General features: G+C 30.8%; 1 protein-coding gene across 1 annotated transcript; it reads left to right on the plus strand.

Moving 5' to 3' along the window:
* The first annotated feature begins 9,198 nt into the window (after positions 1 to 9,198).
* On the plus strand, positions 9,199 to 11,879 carry LOC132275029 (protein PSK SIMULATOR 1). Its single transcript, XM_059776407.1, has one exon. The coding sequence runs from the start codon at positions 9,732 to 9,734 to the stop codon at positions 11,535 to 11,537; it is 1,806 nt and encodes a 601-aa protein (XP_059632390.1). The 5' UTR covers positions 9,199 to 9,731; the 3' UTR covers positions 11,538 to 11,879.
* Positions 11,880 to 12,801: the final 922 nt, after the last annotated feature.

Below are 12,801 nucleotides of genomic sequence, written 5' to 3' on the forward strand. Positions count from 1 at the left end.
GGATTGAAAGTTAAACTTCTTCTTCCTTGATCTTCTCTCTAAAGGGTTTTCTCCTCCTTCCTCCCTCTTTCTCCTTCTCTCTCTAACTCTCTCTCTAGAATATATTGCGTGATATATTTTCACTCCTTTTTCAACCTATAGTTGTGTATTTATAGGCTAAATAATAACCCTATTCCTTTTCCCAATCCAAGTCAACTTAATAAAATAAAATAAAAATGAAAATATTAAAAAGGTAACTTAAAATATGTTACGTATATAATCTATGTATATCCTTATTAATTAAATAAAATATATACATTAGATTATTTAGTAATACTAAAGTTACCATAATATTAAAAAGGTAACTTAAAACATGTTACGTATAAAATATATGTATATCCTTATTATATAAATATATAAAATATATACATCAGATTATTTATTAATACTAAAGTTACTATAATATTAATAAATTACTTTCCTTTTTATATATATGTATATACATATATATCTATATATATACATATACAACTATCCATGGATAATTATCCATACCCATCCAACCTCCTATCCAAGCAGTCCATGCGATCCAATTGGTTGTCCAATTACCACTAACCATAACCATAAAAGAAAAATAAAATAAAATAATAAAAGAAATGAAAACATTTAATATACAATTAATTAACATTAATCAAATACATCATTTAAGCACACAATCTAATTAAACAAATAATACAAATAACACCTAGACAAAATACAAATAACACATAGATAAGTAGCCAATTAATCAAGTAACACTTAATTCAATTAAACACATAAACAATTAGTCAAATAATCAATTAAACAATTAAAAAAAATATAATAAAAATAAATAAATAAATACCGAGACTATCCTTTTAAAATTAGGGGTATTACAGTTAGGGAATTGGGTGTGGTGGCATTGATGAGGGTGGTGGCGTCTGGTGCTCTATCTTCCCCACTGCTCTTCTATATACATATACATATCTATATATAAGGGCAATAATGTATATAATGTATATATATAAGGGCAAATTTGACTTTTCATGAGTTTTGATATTTTACCATAAAATTAATTAAATATTAAAGGGCAATTTTGTCTTTTCGAACATTTTAAATACTTGTTTGGATCAAAATTATCACAGAGGGTGTCTTTGTCCCAAAAAAAGTTAAATTGTATATGATTGTTAATATGTCAAATCTCAGAAAGCATTATTGTAATTAACCTTTTTAAAAATATAATTCACTTTTAACCATCATATATGTATATATCATTGAGAAATAAAAATAATAATAATAATAATAATAATAATGAAATATAGTGCTTTAAGGTTACTACAAGACAGTCCCAAGCACTTGCATAATAGAAGCTACCAGCATTGCGATACACGACAAAAAAGAGGACAAATCTTCCAAGTAAAGCATAGGAAATCAAATACTAAAGTGACATCAAGTTTGACCATATTTTATTCTGTTTTTAGACTAGAGAATTAGATCTCAATAAACAAACAAATAAATAAATAAAATAGAACTAATTAAATATAAATATAAAATTTTAAAAATTGGCATAGTTAAAAATGATTTGGGTCATAGAATCTCACAGAAACTTTAGGTCTCAAATTCGATTACTAATTTTTGAGGAGTTATGTTCACGAGCATGGTTTGAACTTTATCTATTTCGTGTGAAAGCGCCTTATACGAGTGCCGTAAATTAGTCGGAGCAAAAACCTGACACCCCAATTATAAAAAATAAAAAAAAAAATTAATTAATTAACATATAAATCTTGCACAACCGTTGGAGGGCATTATATCATAGTGCCATGCATCAATTCAATTTCACAGTTACATTCATTTTTATTTAAAGTGGGGGCTTGGGTACCCAAAAAAAAATCACTATACCTAATTTTAGCATAGCTCCAAAAAATATATATATAAATATTACTAGTATTAGCCTACCCAAAGAAGTATTAGTCCACCCCGTTAACAATTTCTGAATCCGCTCCTTGTATATATGATTTATATGGTCATATAAGGAAAGTCTAGTCTCCATGAGGATATAGTGAGTGTGTGAGTTTTTTTGTCAAATTAAAAATAATTAACTAAAATTAAATAAAACTAATTAATTAGTGAGATGGATTTCAAATAATATGATCCAATTCACTTTATTTGTTAATGGAAGACTCAAATCCATCGATAAATCTTGAAGTAAAAAATAAAATAATAATAATAATAATAATAATAATAATAATCCGAGCTACAGACCTCGGATCAAATCCAAGCCTATTTCGCTCCCAAGGCAACCATATGGGCCTTAGTCCATCCCTTATGTATTCTATTTGGGCTTCACCAGCTTACAATTCCTATCAATCGTACGGAAAGAAGTATCAGGAAAATGGACTTTTAGGCTCACCACATAAGTGGTACTAAATTCGGATCCATTTATTGAGTCTTAGGTTCTAAATTAATTTCTAAACATTTGATTCGAATGTTTTCTATATCAGTGAATTTAATTTAATTTAATTATTGTTTTTTTTTTTGGTTGAATAATATAATTATTTTTTACTGTGAACATAATATTGTTGTCTAAAAATAATATTACAATATTCATGCTTGGAATGGTCTCTCATTATTCTTTTTTAACATGCCATGTACTGGTCCAACTTGGAAATTTGTTCCAACTGGTCCAACATGGTGACACTTAATTTTATTTTGTAAGCATTCATTTTCTGGTATTAATTATTCCGTGGCATTATGTTATACTCTCTTGTTTTTATCTACTTTATTTCATTTTCAGTTTCCTTCTTTGTACCGTTACCATCAAAGTCACCTAAAGCATCAGAATCTTAGTCATACACTGTTCCTTCAAAATTATAAAATTAATTAAAACCCAAAAGATCTTCTGCCTATAATTTTCACGTGTAAAACATTTTTCTAATAACTTGTTTTAGTTCTCTCGACTTGTTAGCTAATACTAAACCTTTTAAGACAATTTGAAGACCAACTAATCTAACAAATTTATATTTTATGGCCTTATTTTTGTATGCCTTGGCATAACGGTAAGACTACACTACTGTAACATATAAGAAAGTAACATCACGTATATTTAATCATTTTTAGACTTCGCAATGGTAGAAACCTCGTACGCTAAACTAGCTCCCCTTCTTTTTTATTGTTTTTCTTTCCCTTGATCTCATAGAACAAAAAAAATAATAATCTTGAAAATTTTGATAGATAAGGTAACTAAAATATTGAAGCTATTGATTACAATTTTACGGTGTTCAGTGTTCTATCAGAATCAATAATATTATGACTAGGAGTACTGAATTGACTGTTGAATTCGAAATTGAAAGAATTTTTTTTAATTCAGAACCCAATTCAATACTCCAAACCGAAAAGTAAATTGAAAACAAAATAATTAAGTTATTCTTCTTTTCCTTAATCCGGTTAAAGGGTTACGGTGCTTTTTTAAAAGCATCATACATTCATACCTACCTTTGATAAAGGAGTTGGTTGATCATCAAGCTATACACACACAACCACACAATGATTTGTACAAAAGTTAAACAAAGTTTAATCTTTAAGCAAATATGAAGATGAGTGGTTGTTACGTAGTTGTTAACATATTGATGACTTTGGTATCAACCCGAAAGTGGATAAAAATGTCAAAAAGGCTAAACCTAAAACAACAAAACAGAAACAGAAGCACTATCATCATAAAGACAGTGACATTTGTGATATAAAGTGACCGACCTAAAGAGATCTGTGGGAGCAAGTTCAACAGCTTTCCTATATTCTCCACACCAAAGTGAATCCAAACACAAAATTACATGCAAATGACTAAGGATATTTTGATCCACTCCAACACACCTCACTCCACTCACAATTACTAATATATTCTCTTTTCCAAGTAGGGTGGGTGTGTGGTTCCACAATTACATGCCAATTGTCACGTACATACGTTGTATAGTGATATTTCTTTAACAATATTTTAAATTCAGAGTTCAAATATAAAACTATTTTTTTTATTTTTAAATATAATATGTCATATTTAACCGAAAAATTTAACAATTTTATCAAATACAGTAATTTACAATCATCTAATAATTTTCACATAAATTTAACACGTGGAATCCTTCCAAAATTGCATACTAGCCATTTAAAGTAAGATTCGTGCTACAAATAATGATCCTTGGGTCGCAAGAAGTGATGATGGTATAGAGTCAATAATGGTGGTACATAAAATATGTTTATTTTGCCTGGTCGAACAAATAAAGTAGTCTTGGACTCTTGCCAAAACGAATAATTATATAAACAATAAAGACCACATAAATGAAAGGCCATGGCCACAGTAGGCCAAAAAGTGCCCTCTAAGGTTCTGCATAAAAGTCATTTGACTACCTAAAGTCAAAAAAAAATATTGTTATTTTGACTTCCTTTTACTTAGCCTTTACCTGATATCTGGATATGCATCCATCCTTCCATCAATTAGATCATCAAATTATGGTTCTCATTTTCTCACAAAAGGCTATATCTATTTTTCAGTTTACATGTTAATCAATTCCATCAATTTTTTAATTTTTTTATTAATTTTTGTTTTTTTAAATATAGTAAATTATTGTTAATACATTAAATACAAATGATGTTGCTAAAGTCATGGAATAGAGTGGCAAAACAGTTGAGCCAAACCCATCAGTGAAAAATACTAATATTAAATAATAATAGAGCCAAAGCACCCATCTGTTTCAGCTCTTTTATCTCTGTCAGTCAGTGTTTTGTCTTTGGATCTTTTTTTATTTATTGGTAATTGTCTTTGGATTTTGTGGATGGTTGGTCTTACGAAAGCTTTGTCTTTACTGAAATCAAACGGCACCAACTCCCACTATGATTTACTTTTTGACAAAATTCTCAATAATTTTAGTGAAGTTTTCCATCTCTGCATGTCTTTTTCTTATATTAATTAATTAAATAAGAAACAACAAAGTCTAATCAAAACTCCAATGTTTTTTTATTTTTACGTAAGTAATCAAAAGTCCAATGTTACACGCTCAAACTTTGAAAAGGATATATTATTTCTAGGTATTTATGTTATTTTCATAAATCCCTTTCACATCATCTCATTTTTTTACTTACTATTCAAAGGTTCTACTAGTATATTTTTCACCCTATTTGTTGAGTTCGGACAGCAATTTGAGTTACATGCCACCTAAATTGATATAATTGGATACGCTTTTGTCTTCAAGATTTTGAAAACAAAATTGAGTAGGATTTGAGAATTCACATTATCCTGACCAAGATAAAAATAAGAATAAATTATAAAATAAAATTAAGGAGGAGAGAAATTAAATAAAGATATTGAATAATTATGGTAAATTGACTATTAAAGTTAACATTATTAATTATGGTTAAGTCTGATAAAGTGTAATTGAGTAATTGAGTTTTAGTCGGTTGAAAAGTCTGTTATTTTGGATCGCATGAAAACTTTCCTAATATATATATATGGATGGTTATAATGAGATTATGAGGGTAACCTTTTACACATCCTTTATCTCCTCAATAGAAATAAAAGATGAACTATTATTTTACTTTTTGAACAAAAATCTTAACATGATAAGTGAATTGTCTAATCGAATGTTTTTTATTGTTATTTATGAAAAATACAAGTAAGTGGAGAGCCCCACTTCCTTATTTATGGTATAAATGACCAATTAAAAATAGTATATTTGACAATTCAATGCAGTAATTCGGTTTAAAAATTATTTTTCATGTTAATATTATAAAATTATATAATTTTAAAAATGATATTTTGAAATTTTAGAATAAGAGTTTAGAGGGTTTTTTGGGACCTTAACAATAAATCTTGATACATTTTGTAATTATTTTTCTTGATTCAATTAAAATAAAAAATTAACTTTTAAAATAAATCAATTTATTATTTAGGACTCCAACTCTATCTAATGTATGGTTTTCCAAAACAAAAATCAACTGAAAGTTTAAACAACTTTTAGATATCAAAACTTTTTAGATTCTCGTTCCAATCCACCAAACAGTCTATTAATGAAAAATGATATTATTCACAACTTTAATACCCGACTTAAAATTAACACATAAAATTATGATGTGGTTATTATAAAATTTAGGCATTATTGCTACTCTTACTTTTTCCCATAAAATAAGTCCATTTCTCTTTCCTTATCTTTTCAATTTTTTACAGCCCCTTTCCCTTTTTTTTTTTAGTTTTCCATAGCGTTATCATCTTCTTTTACGTTTTTATAGCAAATTTCATGGTACTCAAATATAATAATTTGATTTGAACAAAATCTAAAACAAAAACTGCAATATTTTATAACTTTTCAATGCTTTGCAATTTTTTTTTTTTAGAAATTCCTACTGGTTTTTTTCTTTTTGGGATAACAAATGTCTATCTATAAAAATATTAGATGGATATTAATGATTAAAGACATAATCTTTTATATATAACAAAGGGATACACAATCTAATTCTAAAAAAGAAGATACAATATGAAGTATCTCAAAAATCTTTACAGAAGTGCAATGTGATGTATATATAAAATAAATATATAATTTAATATATATGATAATTGAAACTTTAATAGATAACACAAATAAGATACTACAACTTTTTAAATAATTAATTACCTCTTATTTTAAAACAGGTCACGTTATATTTGACACATAAATAATCATTTATACTCAGTAAAATAGTATATTTTTATTTGTCAGAACAAAAAGCAGGACTCTTTTATGAGTTCTATCCTTACCTGAAATGACATTATATGCCAAGACAAATATATATATATATATATATATATATATATATGGGCAGAAAAGACAAAGATCTATTCAAGCATACCAATGAAATAGATTAATCATTATAATATCATAAAAGCCTATATTCAAATAATCCGACACTTGGTGTAAAGTTTTGGGATTTGAAAATATAATAATAATAATAATATGTAGTATTGGAAGTGTTGCTATACTCAGCCTCCAACAAAATATATTTTATTTTCACAATCTCCGTAACATTTACTTCCCCGCTGCTAGCAAAAACGTCATATGCTTTGCTTTAAATCTATTTCAAAATATTTGTCACTTTTTTTTTTTCAAATAATATATTTTACATTTTTTTATGTATGTTTATAAAGTTTAAAACTTTAATATTCAAAACTTAAAAAAATTAATTAACAATTTTTCAAAAAGACAAGATATATCCTACATGTCCTTTTAATAACTCTTTAAAAACGACATCTAAACTAAAACAGAAAGTATATTTTATACCCGTCCATGTTGGAGGATTAACAAATTAATACTACAACTGAATTTATTGAAAATAATGTTCATATTAAACTTGAACCTAGTAATTGGATGAGTTCACGTGAGTTCCATTGTAGTCTACCAAATGTAACTCGTTGAACAAATAGTTTAACAATCTAAAATTATTACCACTTATAGTGGGACTCTTCTGTGAACGACACTGGTGTCATAAAATCAGATGGTTGTAAAACACAGAATCATTAAATTCCCCAACAACTATTTTGAACATGAGTGTCTACTCTTTCGGCGTTTGATTTTCTGAATCTACGATTAGAATGAAATTTTCATACAATTTCAGTTAAATTCAGACACTTTAATTACGAAAAGTGAACTCAGGATACACTAATTATTATCATTTAATAATTTTAAATTTTATCTCCATTACAAAATATGTATTTACAAATGTTTAATTCAAAATTTTCATTTTTTTAAAATAAAAAATTCACTCTTTGTGACTTCAAAATAAATTCGAATAAGTTTATCTCAAATCTCTCAATTTCTTTTGAAAATTCAATCTTTATACATTAAAACGATTTAGTGACTTAAAAGATACCTTAATTGAGGTATATTCATTCAAAAATTCGTCTTATTAACTTTATTTGTGATTTATGTCACTTTAGGAAGGGACTAGTTGTGATTTTGTTGTGTTACTCTTGTTATTGTCATATTCATTTTTAATTTTAGCCCTTTAGAGAGAAATATATAAATCTAATTGGCACGGGTGCTGGCCTAATGTTCTGAATTCAATTTTTATCAAGTGCAGATGTCTTGGGTTTGACTTGAAAGGTCCAAAAATGTATGAATTTAAATAATAAGTATAGTTTAACATAATCGAGGATATATATGAATCCATGAATTTATGTGGCTAGGGTATGTTGACCATCTCCCAAAAATGTTTTTAACACAAAAAATTTGGAAGACTGATCAATCTTACTGTAAATGGCCAATCCAAGTTGTACCGGGGTGTTTCTCCTCAAATTATATGCATCATTTGAATTTGTTGCAATTATTGTAATATGTTATTTGTATGTGAACTCAAAAGTGACGGAAGGTGTTTTTCATTTCATTCCTTGCACTGATTTGATAGTGCACATGGCCATTAAATGAAATTTCAAGACATTGACAATTTATGACTGTCTCATGCACTTATTAACCTCTAACATCTAATAATGATCTGTCATATTCAAAATTTTAGTGAAAATGAGAAGAGAGAGATTCATTTTGTAAGTTATTGTTTTTGAATTTTAGAAACTTTTTTTTTTTTTACTTTACTACCATGATCAATTTATTTAATTTTTTTTTGGTAATTAAAGACCAAATTTATTCATTTTTCTTGCATTTATTCAAATAAGAGGATGATAATCCTTATTGTTTAATCATTCTCTCGATAATTATAAAAAATTAATTTAGTTCAATGTCTCTATTCATCTATATATATATTTTTTGAAATTCCATCAAATATGTTAACAGTGCAATGAGATTGATTTCCAAACAGAATTATACATTGTCACGTAATGCATAAATTCTTATGTATGTCAAAGAATGTTTAAACTTTTGAAAAGTGATAGCAGGGTTTTGATTCTTGAATAGTGAAGTTGAATTTTTATTTTCTTTTTAATTTTCTCAAAAGATGAGAAAAAGAAAATTTTGAAAAGGTAATGCTATTTAAACAAAAAAAAAAAATTCCAACACAAGAACTATAAACTTGTCATATTTAAACACTAAATTGAAACATTACTCAATTTTGAATAATCCAAAAGAAATCTAGGGACAAAAGTGTAATATCAAAACCTAGTGGTCCAGACGTAATAACTCTCAAAACACTGGACCTATTAAAAACTTTCATTTCCTTTTCAAATCCATTACATATGTGTGCGTGAGCTAGAGAGAGAGTGTCCGTCCCATAGATGTCCTCTGGCATCTCTCTCTCTTACCTATCAATCAATTCCCCCTTTTCCCTCCATTCTCTCTCTCTTCTTCTTCTCTCTACACGCATTCAAGTTTCAACCCTCTCTGTTGCGCTGTTCCAACTTTCTTCAACACAGAATCCATGACCACTCCACATCCTTTCACACCTTGCACAATTCATTCTTTCCATTCATACTCCAATCCACCCTAAACACACACACACACTCTCTCTTCTTCTTCTTCTTCTTCATTACCAAATCCTTTCGCGGTCCTTCAACACTTCGCACTCAATTCAAGATCTACAAATATTCCTTGCAATGAATCGAATCAACGGGTTTTGTACACATTGAAGATTCAAAAGGCTTCATTTGCTTCTTAGTCGATGCAACAATGTGCAAAATATATAGTACTCTCGAATGAGAAAATTTGAAGCTTTTGGAGAAATTTGAGCTTCAGATCTCAGAAAATCTTTCGCTGCAAACTGAAGTAGCAATGGTGGTTGAACCTTGGATACTGAAGATGGGGAACCAGGTAAGCTCTAATCTCAAGCATGCTTTACTTCTCGAAACTTCGAAGAAAACAACAAAATTGCAAGAACACAAAGAAATTATTGGAATTCTCTCTTTCGAAGTCGCTAATGTGATGTCTAAAACTGTGTATCTCTACAAATCTTTGAATAATCAAGAGATCTCTAAGCTCAAGAGCGAGATCTTGAAATCTGAGGGTGTGAAAAACCTAGTTTCCTCCGACGAGTCCTACCTCCTCGAGCTCGCGCTCGCGGAGAAGCTCGACGACTTGAACAGGGTCGCCGGTGTGGTATCGAGGTTGGGGAGGAAGTGTACGGTGCCGGCGTTGCTAGGGTTTGAGCATGTGTATGGGGATATAGTGAGTGGAGCGATTGATGTGAAGGAATTAGGGTTTTTGGTGAAGGACATGGAAGGGATGGTGAGGAAGATGGAGAGGTACGTGAATTCGACGGCGAAGCTTTACTCCGAAATGGAGGTGTTGAATGAGTTGGAACAAGCCACCAAGAAGTTCCAGCGGAACCAGCACGAGGAGAGTTGGAGGGCGTTCGAGCAGAAATTGATTTGGCAGAAGCAGGATGTGAGGCATCTCAAGGATGTTTCGCTGTGGAACCAGTCATTTGATAAGGTTGTGGAGTTGTTGGCGAGGACGGTGTGTACAATTTATGCAAGGATTTGTATGGCGTTTGGTGATGCCTCTTTGAGGGGAGAATTTATGGGTTGTTCTGTTTCAGGGGCACAATTGGGTTGTGGAGCTAGTTCACCTTCTTTGAAGGAGGAATGTGGGCAGAAATCTGGTCAAATTGGTATAAAACGCACCGTTTCCAATTCTCTAAGACCAGTTTTGAGCAGGAATAATGCTTTTCATTCAGGACTGATTGGTAGAAATGTGGTGGAGAAAAGGGGGGCAAATTTGAGGTCCCATATTGCATCACATAGAGGTGAAGCACCACCATTGTTTCGTCCTGATGATTTTAATTTTGCATGTGGAACAAGTCCTGGGAGGCTTTTCTTGGAATGCCTTAGTTTGAGCAGCTCAGCTTCTAAAATGGATGATGAAGATGATCACATTGGTTATGATGATCGAAGTAGTCAAACTTCAGGGGTTTGTAGTGTTGCAAATAGTGTGAAGAGAGATCACCCAAATCATTCAAGTTGCTTAAATCGGGCCTTTAGTGTTCCTTTCAGTGAAGATCAAAGACAAGCCAAGTGTAGTGTGACAAGCAGTTCGCGCTTCGGCCCCAAAAGCAGCTTAATAGTACATGCTCCTCCTAGCACTGTTGGGGGCTCTGCATTAGCCTTGCATTACGCAAATGTCATAATTGTCATAGAGAAGCTACTTCGCTATGCACATTTAGTCGGTGATGAAGCCAGGGATGATCTGTATCAGATGTTACCTACAAGTTTAAGAATGTCTTTGAAGACTAATCTGAAGTCTTATCTCAAAGATTTGGCAATATATGATGCTTCTCTTGCCCATGATTGGAAAGACAGGCTCGATGGGATACTTAGGTGGCTTGCACCCATGGCACATAGCATGATCAGGTGGCAAAGTGAGCGGAATTTTGAACAACAGCAAATTGTCACCCGAACAAATGTACTTTTGCTTCAGACGCTGTATTTCGCTGATAGGACCAAGACAGAGGCTGCTATCTGTGAGCTTCTTGTTGGGTTGAACTATATATGCCGTTATGAGCATCAGCAGAATGCATTATTGGACTGTGCAAGCAGTTTCGACTTCGATGACTGTGTGGATTGGCAACTGCACTATTGAGCTCTTATCTTCATTGGTTACCTTCTTGGAGTTCAGTATCTGATGATGGTGGTAGTTCTCTTTAGCTTCTATACTTTTGTACGAAGACAAATAGAAGTAGTTCGACATGCTGTGAATATCAGAACTTTGCACATTGGAGAATTCTATTCTTAGAAAAAGGTGTTGATTTTTGTATTTTCTTGCAAGGTATGGGAAGTTTGGACTTCTGAAGTACACAACTACACTACTTTATGAACATCAAGCTGTGTTTCTGTTATGTAGAATGCACATATATTGTTTGTGTACTCCTGAAGTACATTATTCCACTTATTTATGAAAATGAAGTATCTTCAGTTTCTATTACTTTTAGTATGTGCATATATTGTTTATCTACCAGTAGCATTTTTTAATTTATCAAATTATCTGATCTATCATTCAATTCTTAATCACTGGGAGTTAAGTTAGCAATAATACAATTGCTGGTATCAACTTCTTTTCCATTTCAGTAACTGATGAAAGTAATAGCTAGACTCTAATCCAGACAGGAAGATAGTGATAGAACTGAACTGAAAATTAGACTTTACTACTTCCACACTCCCTGGTTGTGAGTTGTAGTTTTATGCACACACATACACAGTGTCTTTCTCCAAACTAAAATTTGATGCCAATGTATACTTAATTCTCGTGTTAATCCTTGTGGACTATAAGATGTGCAGTAAAGTTTGATAAGTTGTAGGATATATGAAGAATTGAAGGAAGAATCATTTTTGTAGACTCAACACTGTGGTGGAGAAAGGGGCTTTCTGTCAAATCCAGAGTAGTGGATCTGAAGAACATGACCTGAAGCTGTGAAACGAGCATCCCTTGTTTAGATTATGTGATTTGGGTTTTGCCTAATAAATCCAGTGCGTTCTGGTGGAAAGCACCATTTATGGGCATCCTAGATTTGATGTTTCTTCTTATCTTGATCATGCTTGGAAAGCAACATATGACAAATTAGATGTTGAATTATAAATTTTGGTTAACTTTCTTATGGTAATTTTAATGATCATCGTTTCTAGATCACTATGGATATGACCATCAACTCAAAGACGGTCACAAAGGTCCCTGTGTATTGAACTCACACCTGCACATATTATTAAAAATTGCTGATATTTTGGTTTATGTCAAAAGAAATTGAAGTGATAGTAAATATATGAAAGAAATGAAGTGTTGCAATTGCTGATTTAAAGCAACTTGCCTCTGTTTTTGCGATTTGGTTAATCTTGTTTTCCTACCTTTCTGG

This window comes from Cornus florida, unplaced genomic scaffold (genome assembly GCF_030987335.1).
Source record: "Cornus florida cultivar Cherokee Brave unplaced genomic scaffold, ASM3098733v1 CherokeeBrave_3.0.0_Hap2_Chr09, whole genome shotgun sequence".
NCBI classification, from domain to species: domain Eukaryota; kingdom Viridiplantae; phylum Streptophyta; class Magnoliopsida; order Cornales; family Cornaceae; genus Cornus; species Cornus florida.